At 34.4% G+C, this 24,833-nt stretch overlaps 1 protein-coding gene across 2 annotated transcripts; it reads right to left on the reverse strand.

Annotated features, from left to right (window-relative positions):
• Nucleotides 1–2,206: 2,206 nt before the first annotated feature.
• On the reverse strand, nucleotides 2,207–24,388 carry LOC129950916 (protein piwi). 2 transcript variants are annotated; one of them, XM_056062866.1, is made up of 11 exons: nucleotides 24,263–24,388; nucleotides 24,063–24,205; nucleotides 18,944–19,175; nucleotides 8,784–9,283; nucleotides 8,514–8,706; nucleotides 8,321–8,448; nucleotides 4,469–4,623; nucleotides 4,208–4,411; nucleotides 3,958–4,149; nucleotides 3,715–3,825; nucleotides 2,207–3,655 (listed from the first exon to the last, which is right to left on the reverse strand). In XM_056062866.1, exons 2-11 carry the CDS (start codon nucleotides 24,174–24,176, stop codon nucleotides 2,770–2,772), a joined length of 2,715 nt encoding a protein of 904 aa, XP_055918841.1. In that variant the 5' UTR covers nucleotides 24,177–24,205; nucleotides 24,263–24,388; the 3' UTR covers nucleotides 2,207–2,769. The 2 variants fall into 2 exon arrangements, with proteins under 2 accessions (XP_055918841.1, XP_055918842.1); XM_056062867.1 differs by having other exon boundaries at nucleotides 24,276–24,348.
• Between the last annotated feature and the right edge of the window lie 445 nt (nucleotides 24,389–24,833).

The following is a 24,833-nucleotide window of genomic DNA, read 5'->3' on the forward strand; positions in this document are numbered from 1 at the left end:
AGTGACTGTTACTGGTGCTCGATATCGCGACATGATTACACAGATCTTTCTGCCAAAATTGGATGATATTGATGTGTCTAATATGTGGTTTCAACAAGACGGTGCCACATGTCATACAGCCCGTGAAACAATTCAATTACTGCATGAGACATTTCCAGGTCGTGTACTCTCTCGTTTCGGTGATCAAAATTGGCCTCCTAGATCGTGTATAACCCCATAAAAAGAGTCTAATGGTGGAAACAAAAACAAAGCAATGGAACTTTAAAATTAACACTTTTTTATTTCTACCTGCCCTACTTTGAGCGAAAAATAAAAAATAATTAAGGACTATCCCTTATCCTTTTCTTTATTTTGTATTAAACTATATCATATAATAGGCTTAAATAGTTTATTCCGAAAATTAATACGGAAGAAATCAAACTTTTTGGTAAATACCACCGTAACAACGGAGTTTTTTGAAATCCGATTCAGTAAAACATTTTTGTCATAACTTCCACATCTGCAGCCGATTTCTGTGCTTCAACATAAATGTATGGAGCATATGCTTGCATTCTTACTCTCGTGGTATCTTTTGGGGCTTTTTTAAATCCAAAATTTAAAAAAAAAAACGCATTTTTTCTAGTACTAAAGCTTCAGACTACTTATAGAAGGTATCTTTTATAAATAATCAATATTTTTCTTTTCTTTTAGATAATGGAAAATACACCAGTTATTTAAGAAGCTAGAGAATTTGTTTAAAGGAACTTCGGAAAAAACATCTCAAAATTTGTTGAAAATACGGTTCGCGATTTGAGTAAAATTAATTAGGGCTTGTAAATAAGAACATACAATATATATGTTAAAAAATACTTTTAAATTATACGCTCGGGTTATCTAAGAGTACTTAAACATAAAGTTTAAAAGGATAAATATGACATTTTTTAAAAAGACTTTTTTCAGCTCTCGCACCTCTGTGGGGCGGCGCGGCGCAGTGTATGTCCCAATCAACACCTAGATTTCGATAAAAATGGTGGGAAGTCCGTGAAACTTTTAATTTAATGATAACTTTAAAACATGTGCGTTATTTTCTACGCATAAACTTGTATTTGGGCTTGAGCTAATTTAATGTTACCTTGTATTTGATGCAATGTGTGTAACACTTCCCTGTTTAACTCAATCACATATACATCGTTCAGATAGCGTGATGACATCATCTACAACAGCTCCTCTTGCTATTTAGTCCTCTAACAAAAAAGAGGACATTTATTTGATTTATATACATGTAGGAACCAAGTATAGCCAAGAAGTGAAGTTCCATTGCGTCCGTTAACCTAATGTCCATACTACAGCTCTGTCTCTTTGTATTGAATCTTAAAAATAACTCTTATTGGAAAAGCCGCAATGTAAAGTCGAGTCAGTTAAGCAAAGTCGTATATTATACTTTTTTTTACATTTTTACAAAATTAATTAAACTAATGTTTGGATTTTTGAACTAAATTAAATAATTAACAACTAACTTTAAGTGTTAAACTTAAAATTTAAATTGAATAAAATGAATCAAACGATCATTGATCGAAATTAATGTTTTCTGATTTAAACTACATACATACATTTTTCACCCCTTCTGATCTGGCTATAATCTACAAAGCTTTCATCCGTCCAAAGCTTGAATATAATTCGAATATCTGGGCAGGTGTCCCTAAACCAAGTTTAAATCTCTTAAATAGAATACAAAAAAGGCTTTAAAATGATAGACGAGAGAACTATAATCAAAAGATTTACATCGCTAGAACACCGCCGCAATGTTCATGCTTTTCGCTGTTTTTTCGACATTTTTACAAACAATATTCTGTCGAATTAGCCACATGCACTCCAGCCCTTAAACTATTAAGGCGTAATACTCGTACTTCTAGAAATGCTCAGCAGTTTACCCTTGAGCTGAATTTCGGGCGTTCTGTCAAGTATAGAGATTCTTCCTTAAATCGCACATCGAGAATGTGGAATGCTTTGGCCAGCTCTAGTTTCCCTCCCATTTTGATGTTCAGAAGAAGTCCAATGTGCACCGGTATCTCCTTTTAAATCCCCCTATTTTCCTAACGCTCGCACTTTTTTGTATATATAACCATATAAAGGGTACTAATAACTATTTGAGTGCTTGTGAATTATAAAAAAATACATGTAGGCGAATATTAAAGGTTTGTCCGATTGTAAAAATAAAATATTCAACTCTTTGTAAATAATGAATTTATTTTAATCTAAAAAAATACAAAATAACTTCATTAATGATTGTATTCAATATAGTATTTTAGACCAGGATGAACACATTCAGTCAATACATTTATGATAATTTTTAATGTGAAACAAAGTTTTGCAATGCCCAATATCGTTGCTTAGGTTTAAACCCTAGTAATTAGATTTATGTACCAATACATTGGAGTTTTTTTTGTTAGATTTAAAAATTGTACATTACTTTACTTTGTCCCAAGGTGGTTTTTTATAAAGGTTGATAAATTTTGTGAAAAAAAGAAAATAACACAAAAGAAAATAAGAGATTTGGGGATTATAATAATTGTATAGGTTTTTAATGGAAACCATGTTATAGAAACGAATGTTTATAAATTGTATTTTATGATTTAAAAAAACAAAATACTTAAATCTTATACAATTCATAAGTTAGCACAGTTTTTTTATAATTCATTTTTAGTCCTTGCTCATTTGAATTTAAAAATATAAGTATCTTAGTCTGTAATCATGTTTTTAAAACTTTAAACGAATAAACAGTTCTCGGTATTACAAGTAATACAATTTCTTTTCTAAAGCATTAGACGGAACCTGGAATATATTTTGCGACACAAGAGTGGCAAGTTTTTTAGCGTACTGACAGACGGCTGGTACTCGAGTAGTTCCTGACCAATTGTAGTACAAATGAGTCATTTTGTACGTTAGAACTTGTAATTGGTCTGGAGTTAATTTAATGTTACTGTATACTACATTGTAGCAAGTGGGTGAAACAGTCCCCTGTCGAACTGACTGAGATACTAAATAAAAATCGTACCGTTCGGGTAGCGTAATTACATCATCTACAACTGTTCCTGGTGGGGGATTTCTACCTCTAGAAAAGAAGCGGGTATTTATTTGCTTTGAAACCACAATATAGGCGAACATGAGAGGTTTGTCCGATTGTTCTTTGTAGATTTTCTCTAACTTTGAAACAAGTTCCTTAACCTCGTGCTCAACAAGTTGATTTAGCGAACCTTCACCAACGCCATCACGATACATGAGAATTCGGGCTGGTAGTTTATCATGTTCCCTTTGGTATTGCTTGAGTGCCTTCATAACACTTATAGTAAGTTCATTGGATAGTGAATCAGCACTGTGGCAAGGAGATACTGTACTGTAAAATGTGGCATTTGTTTTCATGTCCATGGACGCCACAAGAGCTCCGTATGCCTTGCTCTTGTCTCTGGTTGCGCGAGCAATATCATAACCAATGGTCATTAGCCCACTGAGCGGAAGTTCAATCATCCAAGGAGCGTATCCCAATTTGCAGTTTATTTGGATTGCAACTTTTGTCGCCACGGACATTAATCCACGTTGGTTTGAGGCAGTTTTGTGTGTTATAACTTGAGTGGGAATTGCTCGTTCTACGCAACTCTTTTTTTTTATTGAACCGTACCTGAGGATGATAAAATATTGTTAAACTACATATTTCGTTCATTAAATCTTTTCACGTACCTATCGGCGTTATTATTCGGCACCAAACATAGAATCAATTGGGGATCATCATTAGCACAATCTTCAATAGCCTTAACGTAGGAATGATTTCTATCGTCAAAAATCATGTTCCTAGAAAATATAACAATAATTCATGTCATTCTTTAAATAAATGAGGAATCTTTTTGTTCCTTATTAATGGATAGGATCTTAATAAAATTTGAGGTAAGTCTTTTAATTCAATCAATAAATACAAATACTTACTCTCTTGGCCTACGAATTTGGAACTGCATACCCGATGCTGCCCGAATCAGGCTATCAACGAAATTCCTAACATCACGTGAACTGCGGTTCGGCGCAATGACTGCCCAACGATCGAGACCACGAGAAGGTGTGGTAAACATAGCATTATCCCGAAATGACCTTGTCCAATCAGCTTGTTCTCCAGCTGTAATTCTTTAAGAAAATTGTGTAAGTCTTCAAAGAATAAATTTTGTCCTCAATTCAGTCTTACTTTCTCTTGTCGAAGAACACAATATTCTGTGGTTCCAAAACTCGACCTTTAATTTCTACCATGTTTCTATCTAATTTCATATTCCAATCAGTTAAGACTTTAACACTGGACTCTGTTTCAAGAAGACGTCGATTGAATACTCGCAACCTTTCTATCCGACGATCTGGGTTCATTCGCGTATGATCAGCCATTGCTCTCATAAGCCTGGAAAAAAAGGAAAATATTTCAAGCATTTGTCGTGTTTCATATAAGGTTACTTACTGAAAATTTGAACGCATCGTGTCTGTAAGTCCAGTTGCTCTGCAAAGCTCAGGAATGAGGATAACGAACTCATCACCACCACCTCGTATTTGTCGATCTTTTGACTTTGATATTAGAAGCGGTTGTTTTGCATCTCTTATACGAATTTTATATTTCTATTTAAAAAAAATATAAAATTATTATTTTTTTTCTTGTTTATTTTTGTTACCGATATTATTTTTCGGATATAAATTATTAAAAAACAAATAAAATACAATTGAGCCAAAATGTTGGAGTGAAACCCTTCACTTGACCTTGAACACATTGAGAATGCTCGTCATGTTAAACCATTATCATTGTACAGGGTCCAGCAAAAAACCTAAAGTATTTTTAGACGTTTATAATTAAAGCTATTTATAAATAAAATGGTATTCCGGGTATAGATAGATAGAGGTCTACGTGCCGTTCTTAGTAATCAAAATGGCGTGGCACGGTGAAAATCGCGCATTTGTCGTAGAGGAGTATATCCGTAATGGTGGTTCTGCGATTACTACTCAGCGAGCATTTCGCATTCGATTTCAACTTGGACGACATGATCCTGTTCCGGATAGAAAAACAATTCAAGTTTGCTTATCAAACTTTAGAGCAACGGGTTCTGCGCTAAAGAGAAAATCGTCTGGCCGACCTTAACCGCACCTGTAAATGCGTCTATCTAGCAATCTCCAAGGCTTTTAGCACTTAAAACATGCAGCAGCCCTTTGATTGTCTGATAGGAGTGTAAGACGAATTTTGCTCACATATCTTCATATGCATCTCTACAAAATGATGATCGCACAAGAATTTAGTGAAAGATTTTGAAACTCGCAGGGCTATTTGTGAAGAAATTCTTCAAAACATTCCCGTTGATTCTGTTTTAATATCATCTGATGAGGCCCATTTCCATTTATCGGGTACTGTAAATAAACAAAATTTCCGATACTGGGCAACAGAAAACCCTCAAGAAATTCATCAACGACCACTTCACAGCCCTTATGTGACAGTTTGGGCAACAAGTTACAGTTAACGCGGATCACTACTGTCACATGATTGAGACCTTCCCCTAACCAAACATAAATCAGTTTACTAGGAACCAAAAAGAAGTCTGTTTCCAACAAGATGGAGCCACAGCACACACTTCACGGCGTTCACTAACCATTTTGAGAGAGATTTTTTCAGAGCTTCTTCCTTCTTTACGAGGAGACACCACCAAGGTCCCCCGATTTATCACCTTTAGATTTTTTTCTTTGGGAACATTTAAAGGCCCAAGTCTACACTCATCGCCCAACATCTTTGGAAACACTTAAGGAGGCAATCGCTCAGGAAGTGGCAGCCATTACACCACAAATGACTGGACGAGCAATGGAAAACTTCCGGGAAAGGCTTCGTAAATGAATTAATAATAGAGGACAATATTTAACGGATATAATGTTTTAAACTAAGTAATTATTTTATTTAATGTAAAATGGCATAGTATTTAATTTAAAAAATTTAGTAAAATTTTTCTGTTAAATTTTTTATTTGTTTGTCATTGCCTTTTAAAATATGGGAGATCTTTTTGCCGGACCCTGTATTACCGAATTAATTTTAATAATATAAAAAAATGGACCTTAGACATAAAAAATACAAAGGGCGTTGTTTCAATGGTTGTGGCGGTTTACGTAGCTGATGATTATTTCAATTGCAATGAATAAGGAGCTGCCGTAATGGAAAATGGCGGGCGCTATTGAGAAATGCTGACTGATTCTTTTGTTTCCAAAAAATTTATCAGCTAACTTCGGATATATTTGGTCCCAGATACACGCCGCAGCTTTTCAATTGATTGCAAATCAAGTTGGTGATAAATTTATTTCTAGAAAAGGTCCTTTAACTGAGCCCCTCACTCGTACGACTTAACATTCCTTGTTTACTTTTCATGAAGATAATGTTGCCGACAAACCACCAAATTTTGAATCATTTTCAGGCAATAGTGAAGCCTTTAATGTCAAGCTAGGGAGGGAAGATCTCTTTGGTGGAATAATCAGGAAATACAGCCTGCACGACAACACTTCCGACAACGGATTCACGCCCATAGATTTTGCTTTGGACAAAACCAGTACGCGTTTTCCACAATTCAACATCCACAAAGGAACTTGGACTTCTCCAGATCAATCTACCGTCAACCAGATTGACCATACTGCGATCGATGATAGACACGCTTCCAGCATCATGGATGTACGAACTTTAAGAGGAGATAACATCGACTCGGACCAATACCTCGTTGTAGCCAAGGTAGCACAACGGATTTCCATACCCAAGGCAAAACAGGGAGGTGCTGGGAGAAGGTACAACGTTAAACGGCTACAATCGCCAGAGATCGTCAAATCCTTTTCCGACCGAGTTACAAGTAACCTCTCTCGAAGTTCTCTGCCGCCAACAGAATGTATCGAAAACCAGTGGCAACATTACCAAGATGCAATCAGAGAAGCCGCCTCTGATTTGCTGGGTTTAAATAGCCACCAACAAGGAACCTCTGGTTTGTTTAGGAATGTCGGCACGCAAAGCGGTGCTGCATAACAGGACTAGAGCTGCTCATGAGCTCTATGACCAGAAGAGGCGATAGGAACACCGACTTCTCATAAGGAAAAAGAGAGGGCATGAGGAGCGTGCGTTCGAATATGTTGAGAGGTTTAAAAGCAGGAATGAAATTCGAAAGTTTTATGAACAGGTGAAACGAAATTCACAGGTACATAAACCTAGAATCGAAGGCTGCAAAGACGAAAGTGGAAAAATCATAGTGGAACCGCAGTCAATGCTGAGAATATGGAAGAACCACTTCTGCAGACTGTATAACGGCGACGACGAACCCAATTCCGCTGTCAGGCAGGATGATCCATTCAACATAGACGACGAAAGCCAACAATCCCGACCTCCCGACTTAGACGAAGTAAAGATTGCCATATCTAAGCAGAAGTCTAATAAAGCCGCTGGAGCGGATGGCTTGAATGCCGAGCTCTTTAAAGCAGCTGGAGATAAGTTGGTTAGGAGCATGCACCAACTTATCTGTAAGATAAGTTGGAAGAAACCATGCCCGATGAATGGAACCTCAGTATTTTTTGCCCGATCCTGAAAAAAGAAGACCCTCTAAACTGCACCAACTATAGAGGAATCAGTCTACTTAACATCGACTATAAAATCTTCTCTGTGAACGTCTAAGCCCATCGTCAAAAACCTGATTGGTCCTTATCAGTTGGGTTTTAGACCAGGAAAGTCCACAGTCGATTAAATATTCACATTACGGCAGATCCTGGAAAAAACCCAAGACTTCGTCTACCGTCTTTTAAAAAATGTACTGTTTGAAAACTAATCTATATTAAAATCACATCCGCATAAGTACAACAAAGATCTTCAATTCGATCTCTTAAAAAATCACAAAAAACTTGCCCTGGTGAATTTATTCTGTGTGGCGATCTATAAACAGCCACTAAAATTATACTAATATTGTTTTTACACACTTTTATTACTAACCACCAAATCATTTTATCCATGGCAAATATTTAAACCTACAGTACCTTTCAAGTATTAGGTTTCTAATAAAAATTAAGCCATCGAGTACTTAACATTCTTTGAAAACAGAGAGTTTTGTCTCCATTTAACACAATTTCTTTTCTAGTATCATATTTTTACTTATTATTATATTCCTAATTTTTGAATGCTTTTTAAATATAATCACAAATAAGACTTTAAGTAATTGAGTTTTTCTTTTATAAAATCTTAACATATATAAAGCGGTCATTACTACGATGATTGGTAAATAATAGACATTTAAGAAATCGTAATGTTATATTATTAACTTACCTGATAGTAGTAGTCAATGAATGACAAGTCCTTTTCTTTGCATTTGAATGTCTTCTTTGGATTAGCAGCAAAATCAATGTCGTTAATTCTGTAGGTTTTATTATTGTAATCCGTCAACACAGTAAGCCCTTAATCAATAAAATAAACTTCCTAATTAATTATGGTCCACAACAATTACCATACCAATTCATACCTAAGACATGCTTTTTGAAATTCTCTTGATAGTCACGGGATTCCTGTGTGCATTTCATCAAAATATCGTAAACAGTCTCAGTGCGCATTACTTTGTGAGTGATTTCTGTGCAGAGCAATATGTCCTGCTCATGTTGCCTGATTGATGTCTGATAACCAGGCCAAAGTTGCATGCGATGTTCTCGCAAGTCAATCTTAAATAGTATTATTAATTGAAGTAAGTAAGTAAAATAATTTATTCAACTAGTATAGTATAGTAAAAATATTATACCTTAGCTACAGCATCGAAAAAGTTTCTTCCAACTAATTGTAACTTAAGACCTTCCATTGCACGACGAAGAATTAAATTTAAAATTTGTAGTGATTGCCATTCTTTCATAGAGATAACTCCAACATATTTCACAGTTATCATGTATTTTTCTCCAGATTTGCTTGTTGTTTCCAATTTTAACAAATCATCACGTAGTTTGGTTGTACTAAACATTTTCATTCCATCGTAAATGTAGCCACCGAATAGTCCTTTGTGTTCTGAAAGAATTCCTCCCCGAATGCGTCGCAATTCGACATCAGGTGAAAAATCAACATGATATTGATAAATCCGCCAAGTTGGAGTTGTAAGCAGTCGGAAATAATTTGCTTGGAGGCTGATTGGTGCACCTGACTTTCCACACTTTGAATCGATTTCTTGTGGACGAGTATGAACGATTTCATAACGTTCGCGTCTGTCTGGTCTACCTCTTTCAGCTTGTCCTCCAACCGAAGGACGTGAACCTTAATATAGGTACAAAAAAAAATAAAATTAAAATTAAAAATATTCACTCACATATTTGTTTTACAATTTTTATTAATTTTATTGCATTAAAGGTCAGTCACAATATTTTCGATGAAAAGATAGCAAAGCTAAGTGTGAACGTCTAAAATCACACGACGTCTTTTCATTAATTTGGAATAAAGTAAGGAAACTAAGCAGAAAAATGAAATCTCATGCAAAACCAATTGGATATGATTTTTATTTTAGTTCAAATCTTCACGAATTTTTGTAATTCAATGCAAGTATGAAAGGAAAATCTCTTGTGGAAAGTTGAAAGGGGTTGATTCGGAAATACAGTCAAACTTCTTTATAACGAATCTTCAAGGGATCAACAAATTGCTTTATTATAAGGAAGTTTTATAAAAAAAAATCGTTATATAGACATTTTTTCTTTTTTTAACTCTGCAAGTGTTATTTTATATTTTCAAAAAAAAATATACAAGAAAACTCATTTTAAAGAAATGTAAAAAATATGCATTTCTCCCCTTTAACGAAACAGGTTTGCGCTTCGACATTTTGGCAACAATTCTTGAACAATGCCAACTCAAACAATTTACCCTGGTTACAAGAGGAGATCGAGCAATCGAATCGAATCGAATTGAGATTTCGATCCAGGTATATGGTGGCACTGAATCGAGGAATCGAATTCAAATGGAATCGAAATGACATTTGGGTTGTATTTGTGTGCGTACTGCTACGTGAATAACTTTCAAATTTTATAACGATGCTCTCAACACAAAGACGAGCGTCAAATTAAATTCAGCTTAGAACCAAAAATACTCCATTTAAATAGAGTATTTTTGCTTAAAACAAACAATATGGAAAAAACTTATCGCACGCACACAAGCAAGACCTCACACACAAATAACTCGATTCCCCGATTCAGGTTTACAAACAAATTTTCGATTCGATTCACCTCTTTCAGTGGGATCGGATAGAGTAATCCTATTTCGATCGGATCCAGGTCTATACGGCGCTAAATCCTAATTCAATTCGGATTCAATCCTCCTTGTAAACGCGGTAATTGACCTGTAGATATGCACACGGTTGCCAGTTCATAATTTTCTTCCTTGGTCGCATGATCATTTCTTATTCCATTTGGTGCTTTTCTTAAGAAATTAAAAAAAAACTCGACTCTTTTCTGAAAAATAAAATGCAAGCCTAAAGTACTTTTCATTTGAAAACGGTACAATAATGTATTTAATTAAATGCACCCCAAAACAAATGCACGATCAGTGAATACACACGCTGAATGCATTCATTTCACAATTTATTGACAGATGGACCAACACACGATAAACAAAAACAAATCTGTTTATCGTGGACCAACATCTCAAAATCATCATAATCTTACGAATAATGGACATGTCAGAATTTTGCGAAAAGGTCGGTTATCATAAAAACAATTTAAATGAATATTGGTTTCGAAAATGAAGTAAGTTCGTTTAAAATTTGATGTTACTTCCTCACAGATGAACATTTTTTAAAATTAATTAAATTAAAACAAAATATAGACTTAATTTTGATACCATTAATAATATAATGCTTGCCAAAGAGCTTCATGTTGAGAAAAATAACTACACCGTTTTTTTAAATCAATTTTATATAAATTTTATTAAGCGATAATATTCGATCTCCTGACATAATGTTAGTATATTGTGGTCTTAAAAAAAAGAGGCTGGGATGCGACCCACACGGATAACTTCCGATCCCGTCTGCCGATTTTCTTGCTTAAATGGTTTGAAAGTTTTCATGTTTTGTTAAAAAAGTTGTCAGTTGAATTATTCTAACAAATTTAAAAATTATCAACACTATTTTCAATATGTAATAGTTTGATTTCAAAATCTATTTTTGTAACGAAATTTTCTAGTCAAAAACCAATTTTAGTAGCATTTAAGTACTATTTTTTTAAATTTAAATTTTTTATGAAAAAACTGACTGTTGGATTCTTAAAAAAAAATTACGGAATGTCGGAAACATTATTTTTAAAAGAAATTAATTTGAAGGCAAAATTTTTTTAATTGTTGAAAAAATATTTGTCGAAAGTAAAATTTTACGATCTTTTCGTATTTTTTTCAAGTTTTTATATTTTATAAAAAAAAAACTATAAATTCGAATTTTCTTAAAATTTTAACGGATGTCAACAACGCTTTTCTTACAATTTCTTCAGAGATATAACCATTTTTGTTCGTTAACAACAACAAGGTAACAATTTTTTTGATTTATAAAAAAAAAACAGTAAATTGTAGTTTTTCCAAAAAATACGCCTTTTTTATCACGATAATACACAATTTAAATCAAGTAACGTAATTGGTTCGTGAGTTATTTTGGGTAAACCATTTTTTTTTTTAATTTTTAATACACACACTCAAATTTTCAATTCGACAAATTGGACCGATTGCAATAATTTACTTTGGGAAATTAAAAACCGCTGCGGATAAACATTATTTTGGTCCTTTTTTGGAACGATTGCTCATTTTATTTTCAGCTTTGGTCATGCAATTTTTTTTTCATGTGGCAACCGTGGATATGCGTAACATTTCTACTACACATCTATGCATACACACATTCACTTTAAAAAAATTCTTCCCAAAACGAGTTCCCTTTTAAAATAAGGAATACAAATCGTAGTAAACAGTGTATCAATTTCATATTCGTACCCCTTCAATAAAAAGTTTGAATGCTTTCCTCATTCAAAATGACCTCAGATACAAAAGTAATAACAAATTGGAAATTAAGAAAGTTCATGGTTGATATATTAAATAGAATTTTTTATAGTTGGTACAGTTAATTTTTCTTAAAAAAATTTAAAGAAAAGAAAAAACTATAGTAATACTGGGTCAATTTCATATTCGTACCCTGTTTTATTCAGTCAAAAAATTTGGCTTTAATATTTTGTAGCATAACCTTTGAAAGTAATTACAGCTTTTAATCGTCTTGACATTGAGCTTACTAATTTTTTAGTTGCTTCCGAGGCTATTTGTGTCCATTCATAGAGAATTTTCTCCTTAAGGTGGTTTTAGTTCTTAATGGTGCATTAGCGGATACTGCGTTCCATAAAATCTCTATCGAAATAATGTCTGATTCCTTCAATTATGTGCAGTTTCAAAACTCCAGTTGCTGAAAAACAACCCCACACCATTACCGACCCACCACCATGTTTAACGGTTCCTCTAGTATTTTGCGGAAGGTATTCAGTATTCGGCTTACGCCAAACCATTTGTCTGCTATCCGAGCCATGAATATTGAATTTTGACTCATCTGTGAAAATAACCGTTTTCCAGAAGTCAAAGTCTTTTGCTTGGTATTCTTTTTCGAATACAAGCCGTTTAATTCTGTTTACATGACTAATAAATAGTATTTTGCGCGATACTTTTCCGTTGAAACCATTTTCACGTATAAAATTCCGCAACGTTTCAGTGCAAAATGGTTTTTCAGGGATTGGCGAGATTTTGTGCCAATTTTGGTGCACTTATCTTTGGATTTTTATTTATTTTACGCACAATTATCCTCTTGTCCTGCGTGTTGAAAATACTTCTTGTCGTATTGTGAGGCAGGTTTTCAATGCTTTTTTCCTTGACAAATCGGTTAACAATACTTTAATTAGCTCGGTTTACTAAAGATGAAATCTGTTTATAAGATGTACCTTCTTGGTGGTATTTTACGATGAGTTCTCAAAGTTCTTTAGAGGTTTTACTTGCTTTTCTTCCCATTGTTGTTAAAATCTGAGACAAATTGTCTACAACGCTTTTAAAAATTCTAAATAAGTTAAGAATACTTTAATTAAAAATGTAATTGAAATTAAAGCTGTTTGGCAACTTAGAACTAACCTGCATGTGGTATTAATGTTCTACATCAAGCCATTTAGGATCAGGAGAACATTCAAAGTTTAAATAGGAGGGGTACGAATATGAAATTGATACACTGTATGTATATTTTCTATTTATTATTTCATTTATTTGATCATAATATTGGTTTAGTTAAGCAAATAGTTTTATTTAAAATGGCCGACCGACTGGCCATTGACCTATAGCAGCACGCTTTGTTTCTATTGATATTTTTGACACTGCTCCCGTTAATTCTATTTTTAGAGTTTAAAACTTCTTTAAAACCTACTATATTGAACCTACGGCACTTTTGTGTTGTCTTGGCGTTGTTTGTTTCCCTACAATCTATCTTCATTAGAAAGGGTATTTGTTAAATAATTTACCAAGCCCTTTATCACTTTTCTATAGTACAACTTGCCAACTGAGTTCACTTTTGCTTTTTGTTTTCGTTTTCTTTGTTTTAAACTTCTTCAACGTTAAAAATCTTTTTATTCGAAAATAAGAATTATTTCATGGTCATTTCTCGGGTGCCACAGAGAAAGTACTTTGACTATTTACACGATACATTTTTGGAGTCGAGGTTTAAACAAATCTACCCGCCGTATTTATAAAAAAAAAAAAAACAGTTAAAATTAATTATTTTGAGATCCCGTGTTTAGGAAAACTCCACAACGGAATACCACTGCCTTTAGTTGAGTTCGAAAAGTTCTTTTATTTCTTCTTATTCCATGGTGTAGTTTTCTAAAACACGGGAGCTGAAATAACTAATTTTAACTACGCTTTCTTTTAAAATACAGGTCATGATCTTTAGAACATAAAGAAGAGTACGATAACGATTTTATAATAAATGAATGGCATAAGCAACAAGGTTTTGAAGTTTTTAAACAGAATTTATGGCACGACTACGTATATTCTCTTTTCAAAAAGACAGGATTCACCAATTTTATTTGTATTTTTGTTTGGTAATTTTTTTGTTAGTACATAGGTAAACAAAGCAATTTTTTGGCTCTTCTTCGCTGGATTTTTAAAAATTATTCAATTCCAAATTAAAAAAACAAAAAACAAATACCTAATTGAAACGGGATAAGTGATTGTCGTCTCGAGAAAGAATAGAAAACTCGAGTTTAGAAGAAACGATCGAACCACTTTTGCCAAAGGGAAATCATTGCTCTTCTTTTTAAATTATTTTTATAAATACAATAAAGTATATTACGAACAAACAACTATCATATAAATAAAGATTAAAGGAAACTGAATAGTAATATTAATAGCCCGGCAACACCTAAAAGGTGTAGGGGAATTCGGTACAAGAATCCGGCAACACCTACAGGATGAAGGGAATACAGTCAGGTGACCAGAAAAACTTTAAGAGTGAAGAGGAATACTGTGAGATACCCAGAAACACATCAGGTGCCCAGAAACACTTTAAGAGTGAAGGGGAACACGGTCAGGTGCCCAGCAACACTTTAAGAGTGAAGCAGAATACGATCATGTGCCCAGCACCACCTTAAGAGTGAAGGGGAATACGGTCAGGTACCCAGAAACATTTAAAGAGTGAAGGGAATACGGTCAGGTACCCAGCAACACTTTAAGAGTGAAGGGGAATACGGTCAGGTGCCCAGCAACACTTTAAGATTGAAGGGGAATACGATCATGTGCCAAGCACCACTTTAAGAGTGAAGAGGAATACGGTGAGGTACCCAGAAACACTTAAAGAGTGAAGAGGAATACAATCAGGTGCCCAGAAACACTTTAAGAGTGAAGCGGAATTCGATCATGTGCCCAGAAACATTTAAAGAGTGAAGGGGAATACGGTCAGGTACCCACCAACACTTTAAGAGTGAAGGGGAATACGGTCAGGTACCCACCAACACTTTAAGAGTGAAGGGGAATACGGTCAGGTACCCAGAAACATTTAAAGAGTGAAAGAAATGCGGTCAGGTGCCCAACAACACTTTAAGAGTGAACCGGAATACGGTCAGGTGCCCAGCAACACTTTAAGAGTGAAGCGGAATACGATTATGTGCCCAACACCACTTTAAGAGTGAAGGGGAATACGGTCAAGTACCCAGCAACACTTTAAGAGTGAAAGGAAATACGGTCAGGTGCCCAGCAACACTATAGTAGTAAAGGGGAATACATTTTGTTGTTACAACACAGCACGCTATGTTACAGCAGTCCAGCAACTCGAGTAGAGAAGGGAAATATCGTGGGAAACTTATGCTTTGGTATCACAATCCTTGGTCATCACATCGACGAATAATTTTCGGAATTCCTTGTATTTGTTTGATTCATAAGGCAATTTTTGTACTAGAACAACAAGTAAATTATAAAAAATTAATCAATTTTGTACTTGGTTTTTGAAATCGGGTATGCTGATGGTATGTTTGTATTTTGATTTGGGAGACAGAGGATGTTTTTTTGTGTATTCCACCCGTGTTGGCATTTGTTTATTTTTAGTTGTTGGGTAGATACGTTCTATAAGTGTAACGCTTTGTTACAGTTTATATAGGACAAAAATGCATCGGAGCTCTTCAAAAACAATGAGGAAGCATAAAGATGCCAAGACCTGGTAGTCAACCTTCCAAAGCGTTTTGCAACCGTGATTAAAAATAAGGGTTCAGTAAACATACAAATAAAACAACGGGCTCAAAAAAAAAGAAAAGAAGAAGAAAAGTAATTTTTAAACTATCCAAATTGAAAAAAATTGAGACTGTTTATAATCGTGATTTCCCATGATATAATCGATTATCAGTATTACCCGTGTTTTGTTGGAAAATGATCCATAGCATAGTAGGATATTACACGAATGACAAAAACAATATCCATAGTATGAATAACATCTTACTGTGGATGGGTTTTCGACATTTATACAAGTCTCGCATGGATTTTATGTGATTTTGTTCTCAAATGTTTGTGCGATTGATATTGCATTCGTATCTCTATAGCGGTGTTCGTTGAGTAGTTCTGCATTTGGAATTATGTATGTATGTGTTTTCCATTGGGGAAAAAAATCAAGCTTTTTCTGTTAATATTATTTAGTTTTGTTAATGAAAATATAATTACTTGGCTTATTTAGCAAGAGAAAACAATAGAAAACATAATTAAGTTTTGCTATGTATCCACCAAAGGTTTATCTCAGTTTAGATTAAATAAATCTTTTTGGTGTTTCCACCTCACAAGAAGATTTAAAAATGATTAAGTTTGACAGCACTTTATAAAATGCAATTGGTATTTCGATGGTTATTATGAAGTGCAAGTGAGATAGTTTGTTTCTTGTTAAACAATGAAGAACTGAATAGTTCAGCAACATATACAAATTGCAATTTTTTTTTAATTTGAATAAATCAAAACTATATTTCTTGTACACAAACATACAAATAAACAGACCATAATAAATTATCTGTCAAACCTACTCCTCCGCACAGGTTTTTCTTCTCAAATTTTGTCTCGACTCCGATCTATGACGGGAATCGAGTCAAATCAAGCTCATTTCAACTCGATTCAGGTATATAAAGACTTGTGGCGATCTTCAAGCTCGCTTCAATACCACATGTTAATGTAGTGGTCTACAATCAAACCCCAAACTTGAAGCAATTGTTAAATTAATTTTTTTTTTATAGAATCTCAATTTCCAGATGTTTTCTTAACATTTCTTCTTGAAAATTGCCCATTTTATAAGTTTTAGTTGTTTTTTTTGCTAAGTTAATTTTGTTCTTCTATTCTGATTACTAAGGATCGTTTTGTTGGCAATTTCTCACTGTACTACGAGTATATACGGAATACCAAAAAAACCCATTTTGCATGTCGTCATTTATAAAATAGTCCAATCAAAGTGAGAACGGGGATTTCATTTAACTTAACACCTTCCTTCCTGGAACAAGAGAAATATGAAAACTATTGTTGCTCTCATATACACTTCACAATTGCACAAACAAAAAAAAGTCACAAACATATGTTTACATCATTGGGATGTAGAAAGGTCTTAAGTTCACATATGGTGTTTCTTTTTGTCCGATTTTGTATAGTTTTCTGCAAATTTTATTTTCGGTCAATTTTCAAATGCATCCCTTTTTTTCTATTCTTTAAGTAAAGCAAAACAAAAGCGATGCAATTATTTTGGTGTAACACCATAAGATACTTTCAAAAATTAAAAATTCCTTTGAAGGGTGTAGGCGTGTAAATGTGTATTTTTAATTTGCAAGGTCACTCGAGAAAGTATTGAATACGTCAATATGTGTTGAAGGCATCCTTACAAATTTTTAGTTATTGGAATTTTAATTTCTATACAAAACAAAATATAGGAATAATCTACAATTATTTCAGAATCTGATAGACGTAAAATCATTCGGCGTATCTTATGTAAATTCTAAAACCTTCATATTACAAATCAAATTCGCAGGATGCCAACAAAAACTTGTGTTTGGCCCCTTTTACAATTTTATTTTATCGGAAAGGCTTTAACTTCTAACCCAGAGATAACACAGATGTAAAAGCTACTATAGAACAATTAAGCTTAATGTTCAAACCACTTAAATGTAATTAATTCAGAACATTTATTTAAACCTGAATATTTGTATTCGCCTTATATTTTTTAAAAATAAAATATAAGAAAAGAAATAGAAAAGATTCAAGAACTTTTAATTAAGACATATTTCATCATAGAAAGTGTGCCAAATAAAGCAAATATTCCAATTGATTTATTGTGAACTTTCGATCGCGAAAACTTTATAAATGTTTGGTTCTTAGAAAAATCTATCTACAAACACATTGAAAATTAAAGTATTATGTATTCATGAACTTATTCTGAAAATACTGTAAATAACACTAACTCCTATTACGAGTATTATCAAGGTAATAAGTCCATCTTCCTTTATTTATAGAAGGGTTTTTTTTATAACTAAGCCAAAAACACAAGACTTGCCGGTCTGCTTATCCAGAACATTGCAATGACAGCGAAATACAGAGCTTGGTATGGCACTACACATTCGCGTAGAAGGGCAAAAGAACTTGTCTCTGTACTTAGCCCACCTCCAGGGTAAACTCTGATAGACATTGCTAGAAGCGCAATTATTAGGGTTAAACTGTCAAAGGGGACAAATGAAGTAAATTTTGCAGAAAGCCCTGGCAGCTAACTCTACTTTAAGAACTAATCGAATTTGCAATAAAAATGCTAGTCTGTCATTACAATTGGTAAATATAAAACTTGCAATAGGAGGACCCGTGGCATGATGATTAGTGCGTTGTACTGAAAATAGATCTTAGGGCCGAAAGGCATTAGTATTAAGTGTTATAGTTTAACTTAGAGTGTCCCTATGGGACCAGTAAGTTAGTTGTAAGTTATGGTTAACAAGGCTAGTTTTATGAATTTTTGTCTAGCTTTAAGATAGGTTTAAGTTCGAATTAATAAAAATGAATTACAAAAAAAAGAAAAAAAGAGCGACCTCTCATGCCAAAAGGTCTTTGGTTCAATCCCTGCCCGTGCCACCTATAGTTTTATTCACGGGTACTGCCGCTGTAAGGATTTAACAAATTCTCCAAGAGTAATTCTTGTCATGAAAAAGTGCTTTCTCAAGTTAACCGTTCGGATTCGGCATATAAATTGTAGGTCCCCTCCATCCCTGCAATTACTCACTCACTGGAATGTTTGAGAGTTGTTAGTCAATAGACCCTGGTTCTCTACGGTCTGTTGCACCACCTAATTTATTTATTTATTTTATTGGAAGGACCTTAATCAGCGATGCGATGTTCTACAAAACAAACAATTTTAATTATACCATTTTAAGGACTTACTTTGAGATAAAGAACGTTCTTGGCGTTCAGGTTTATCAGATAGTTCACTTCGTTCCCGACGCTCAGGTTTTTCAGAATGTTCACTTCGTTCTCGACGTTCGGAATGTTCTCGACGTTCAGGACTTCGTTCACGGCGATCAGATTTTTCATGGCGTTCACTGCGTTCATGATGACTTCTTGAAGAAGTTGATGGACCTTCTCCAGGGGAAGATCTTTTTTGAATTTTATGTCGCTAGAATGATAATTTTATGTTTAATAATTTAAAACATTAATTTTAATATAAATTTAGTTTTATAATAATTAAACCACTGTAGACATTTTAATTATAGATGTTTCTTGTTTCTTTAAGTGCATTATAATATAGAAGTTCATATATGTATGTATATGAATTTGATGGCTAAGATGTGCATGCATACAGCTACAAATGTGCACTTTTTTCTTTATTTTGTACGCGTACTCAAGGGTACCCTTATAATGATTATACACAGTGCGAATAATTAGGTAGGGAGGATAGGATTTAAAAAGGGATACCGATACCACATTCATGTAGTGCGACTAAAAAAAGAATCTCGTACTTTATACTGTGTCCGAAATTGGGCTAAAGGGTAAACTGATGGGCATTCCTAAAAGAACGAGTATTACTGTTGAATCGCTTTAGGGGAGGAATGCAACTTGCTTTTTCATTAGAGCATTGTTTACGGAAGTAGCGATAATATAATGAGAGACATGAAACCTTACGACGGTGCCCGAGAGATGCAAGTTTCAGTCAGACAACGGTCACCTATCATTTTTAGAGCTGCCGTTTAAATTCCACATCCGAAGAACAAGGATGTGAATCTAGAAACGAGTATGAGAAGCTGAGGATACTGTCGTCAGCGAAACAGTTTAATGAATTAGAAGTAGCAGACAAAAGATAGTTTATGAACATATGGAAGAGAGTCAGAGACAAAACGGAGCCCTGGGGCACACCAGCGTTTATTTTGTGAATATCAGATTTGAACCCGTCCAATAATACTCGAATTGGAATTGAACGGTCCGAAAGGTAATTTCTAACCCAACGAAAAAGGGATCCATCAATACCAAATGCACGCATTTTCGATAAGAGAGCTTGGTGTCAAACTCTATCAAATGCTTTTGAAATATCAAGTACAATAATCTTACTTTCTCCAAAACGATGTAAAGATTTGTTCTACTGTTCGGTGAGATATACCATGAGATCACCAATGGACCTATCGCTACGAACGCCATACTGTCGGTCATTAAGAAGCTTCCGTTCTTCTTCAACTCAAATTTCGCAATTGTTCAAATGTTCAATGAAAATAGTGTACAATGCAATTAATTCGGTAAATGCTGACCCTCAGTTAAAAGTTAAAAAATTCGGTTGTGGAGCTGTAGGAGTGTTTCGAAGAGATTGTAGGTGTTCAGAAAATGGCAATCGGGCCTTTGTATCAGCAGGACAAGGAGTCCATCGGCGATAGGTAGGTCGTCTGCTGACGATCAGCGTGTAGGAGTTCATCTGAGTTTCACGTTAGCGGCAAATGGTAGGGACACTAGACCATATTTAGGAGTTAGTGTTTATGGGATCAAGTTTTTAGGACTTCTTGATTCAGGAGCCACTCGTACCATTGTGGGTGGTGACGGGTGGAAAATTTTTAAAGAGTTAGGGCTTAGGTTAGGAAAGAGTAGTGTTGGGTCAGTAGCGTTAGCAGATGGAGCAGGTGTAGGTGTAGCTGGATCTGTTTCTCTACCAGTGGAGGTTGAGAACAAATCCTTTTTGATAGAATGTCTAGTCATTCCGAATCTTCCACACCAGTTGATCTTGGGTGACGATTTTTGGGCACTATCGGGCATAGTCCCGGATTTGAGATCAGGTGTGTGGAATTTTTCGAGCTAAGAAAGATTGGCTTCGATGACAGACATGGTAGCGATTAGGGAAAAATCGGATTTGAACGATTTTGAAAATAGGAAGTTAGAATTAGTGTTAGAAGAACTTTTTAAATCAATGACCGAAGGGTTAGGGTGCACCAACTTAGTTGAGCACAAGATAAGGACGTCTGCGGAACCGATAAAACAACGATATTACCCTGTTTCGCCGGCGATTCAGAAACATATCGATCAGGAGCTCCAGGAGATGTTGGAAGCTGGAGTGATCGAGAAGTCGAAGAGTCCTTGGGCATCGCCGATTCTTCTGGTTAAGAAGAAAGATGGCAGTTATCGGTTCTGCGTTGACTATAGGAAATTGAATGAGGTTACAGATAGGGATGCTTATCCACTACCATTTATTTCAGCTATTTTAGACAAGCTTCGAAACGCGAAGTACTTGTCTTCTTTAGACATTAAATCTGCTTATTGGCAGATTCCAATGGAAAAAGAATTGCGCAAGTACACAGCCTTTACCGTGCCAGGCGTGGCCTGTATCAATTTTGCAGGATGCCTTTCGGCTTGCACAATTCCCCGGCAACTTGGCAAAGGTTTATTGACGACGTTTAAGGTCCTGACTTAGAACCGTTCGTCTTTGTGTACTTGGATGACATTATCATCGTCACCGATTCTTTCGATAGGCACCTAGAAATTTTAAAAGAAGTTTTTAAAAGGTTAGGAGAAGCAGGATTAAACTGAGAGGGAAAAAGTGTTCGAGGATTGTGTTAAGGACAAAGAAAAGTCGAGAAGGAGGAAGTACAATTGGAGGTTATCGAGGAAATCGAGAAAAGAAAAAGGAAATTGGATATTCGAGGATAGAGGTGTGAGGATTTTGAAAGGAGTTAAATTAAAAAAAAAATACAAAAGATAAGTAGCTAGTTTTGTTTTGTTCTTTGTTCTTTTGTTCGGTACGCGTCCGGTGGTTAAAGCCCATTTTTTTTTAAATTTGCTTTTTTTATTATTTACATTTTTTTTGTAATTCGCTAAGTTTTATTTTGAAAACATTTTAGGTTTTAATCCAGGGATCTTCAATCCCACGGTTTCCCAAAGAATAAATTTATAAATCAAAAGTCAAACGTTTCTTATTTTTTTTATTCGCTTCACTCATCATAAGAGTTTTGGAATTTTCTTCTTCGGTTTGTTAAAAAAAATTCCTGGCGCCCACTTTTATTGCAAAGTACCCCACTGTAGATACTTGTACTAACATATTTCTAAATTATAACAATTTGATTGATTATTATAAATCGATCAATATTGTTATAATTTATATAAACAAATTCTTCCAAAATAACCCAGCCCAGCTGAGCAGTCGCGGTTACAGCTTTGTCAACGAGCTGTATTGTTGCACTTTTTTTCGTTCTCTTCTTTGTGTCGCATTCGTACTCGGTTGAGTGCGCGTTGCTGGAATCGTTGCGTGCGTCGTCGTCGTCGCTACGCAGCCGTCGTCGGTTTCGTTTGTTTTAATTGTGATTTTATAATATATTTATATAATAATAAGAGAAAAAAAAAGTGAGAAAGTGTAATCTCGACCCATTTAATACATCTCGTGTTATCATGATCGAAATCAACGAAGAAGAGGCTTGTAAAAAACGTGACTGAATGATTCTCAAATAATTGGCATAAGCAACAAAAAACCGTTGCTATCTAAGAACATGAAGGCTCGATTGAATTTCACGTTAACTAACTAAGGATGGGTTTACATTTTTGAAAAGAATTTTATGGACCGAAGAAACAAAGATAAAACGCATCGGACCTGACGGAAATACTTTTATACATTGCCCTAGAGGTCAAATCTCCAATCCATGCTTCGAAGACGGTCAAACAGTCTGATAGTTTGTGAAGATTTTTCTTTGTTTGGTGTGGGTCCGTTGGTAAAATAAGGTAAAATTAAAATTAAACACATTGAGAGACAATATGGAACTATATGACCAAAAACATTCCAAAATTCAGAGGAACTTTGGATTAGAACTCAAGAAGCGTGGGATTAATTTCAAGCTTTAATAAGTTTGAATTCGCCTTTTTGTTTACTGTACACGAATATTTAATTATTTTATTTATAAATACAAAACAAACTACATCATTTTTTGAAAATAAACAAAGAGTGTGCTATGAGAGCTAAAATATAACCTCAATTTTTTTTTTTAATCGACGCGTCACTTTAACATGATTAGCGTGTCAAAGCCCTTCAAGCTCCCCCAATGGGAGCGAGTAAGCGGAGGTGTAAGAGTGATCTTACTATAATAGTTATTTTGAAACATACAGTACATTATTCTGGCATAATTTTTAACTTTCCATCTAAAGAAAAAAAATCAAAACGTTAGAGAAATTCTAAGATTGTTTGTTTTTTGAATAAACCTTTAAAAAACCTCTTAGAGTTATGTACTGGCACTTTTCAAGACAAGAATTATTTTGGACGAATTGTAAATTCCTCGCTAAAGGCAGTACCCGTGGAAGAGAAACTTTATATGACACAGGCAGGGATTGAACTCAAGACCCCTGGCTTGACGACCCTATGCACTAACCATCACTCCAGGCGTAGATTTATTTTACATTGAGTGATATCGGGAATCAAATTTGAATGAAAGAAGTCCAAGATATTAAATTGTTGTTAGAAATAAAGTTTAATCCATATTTCGATATTATTCACATTGTTAGTTTTAAAGGATAACACAAATGTTGAGGAACATTTTATTAACGATAACCCCGAATTATTGTTTCTATAAACATCCAACTACAAATAAACAACAGAGCTTCTGACTTTTTTTCAAGCACTACGTTTTGATGTTTTTTAATAGTTTTGCATCTATAAATATTTATATTAAAAAACTACTACTGTACAGTTTGTAATCCTAAACACACTTTATTCCCTGCAATTGATCAAATTTCAAGAAACTGTTTGGGTATCACTTTCATGGTACCAATTAAGTCACATCAATTTTGCTAATACTAAGCATATTGGTAGGCATAGCTACATAATTGTCTGAAATATATGCATGCATAATTAAAAATTGTTTATGCAGCACATATTCTCAATACACAATTTTAGGACGAGTGGAAATCAGTAGTACCCAATGTTAATCCAACGTCACGTGTTGATCCTCAAATCATACTCGAATTCTTATTAAAAACATTGACCGCCATTAAAATATCGGTACTTTTATTTTGTTTAGATGGAAATTTAAGGTTCTTAATTTCTTACCGGTTCTTCTGTTGTTGGGGATAAAGTGGATCGTGGACGACGCGATCCCGCATAGTCCCTGTCTCTACTTTCCTCGCTTGAGGTCCTCCTACCTCTGCTTTGACTATCGGACATAGTAAAAAGCAAGCTTTACACAAATAAACCTTGAAAAATGAAACAAATTGAATTTATTTATTAACAAGAATATATTTATTACTTACCAAAATAACTAACTTTCTTGTTTACTCGAATCCCAAATAAAAAAGGCGACGCTTTTCAACGATTGAATACATCTATCTGTCTCCTCTTCTAAGTCTACGAGCTAGCAGCACGACCACTGAAAATAATTCCAGATGGAAAACATTTCTACAAAAGTAGTGTCTGATTTCCAAAATTGAACCAAATAGTGGAGACTAGAAAAAAGTTCTATGTCGCCATCTATATGAGAGAATTAACAGGCAAACAAATGTATGTGCCTTACCAATAATTAAAATTAAAGCTCACTTTAATATTTTACTTGGTTTTAAATATTTTGGCATACAAATAGACTTTTTAATAGTAAGGTTAAGGGCTAACGACGAGTTAAATTGTATTGTTGGGAAACTCAACTATAAACGGACAGTTAAATTAAACTCCATGGTTTGCACTGTCATTTTGACAGCTCATCCAACAAATACTTTGCAGGTCACAAGAGTTGAGATTTGTTACGATTGTTGTCTGAGGATTGTTCGTGGCAATATGTTATAAAAAATAAAGTCGAATAATATTTGTTTTTATATATAATTGTGATTA

This window comes from Eupeodes corollae, chromosome 3 (assembly GCF_945859685.1).
Source record: "Eupeodes corollae chromosome 3, idEupCoro1.1, whole genome shotgun sequence".
Classification (NCBI taxonomy): Eukaryota; Metazoa; Arthropoda; class Insecta; order Diptera; family Syrphidae; genus Eupeodes; species Eupeodes corollae.

Bases quoted from the DNA above. Each gene is read 5' to 3' on its own strand.
- LOC129950916 (XM_056062866.1), bottom strand. From the start codon at position 24,176: ATGTCCGATAGTCAAAGCAGAGGTAGGAGGACCTCAAGCGAGGAAAGT. The intron at 8,707-8,783 runs GTATAATATTTT...ATACTATTTAAG, and splicing joins TTTTCGATGCTGTAGCTAAG to ATTGACTTGCGAGAACATCG. The intron at 3,826-3,957 runs GTAAGTATTTGT...TATATTTTCTAG, and splicing joins CAAATTCGTAGGCCAAGAGA to GAACATGATTTTTGACGATA.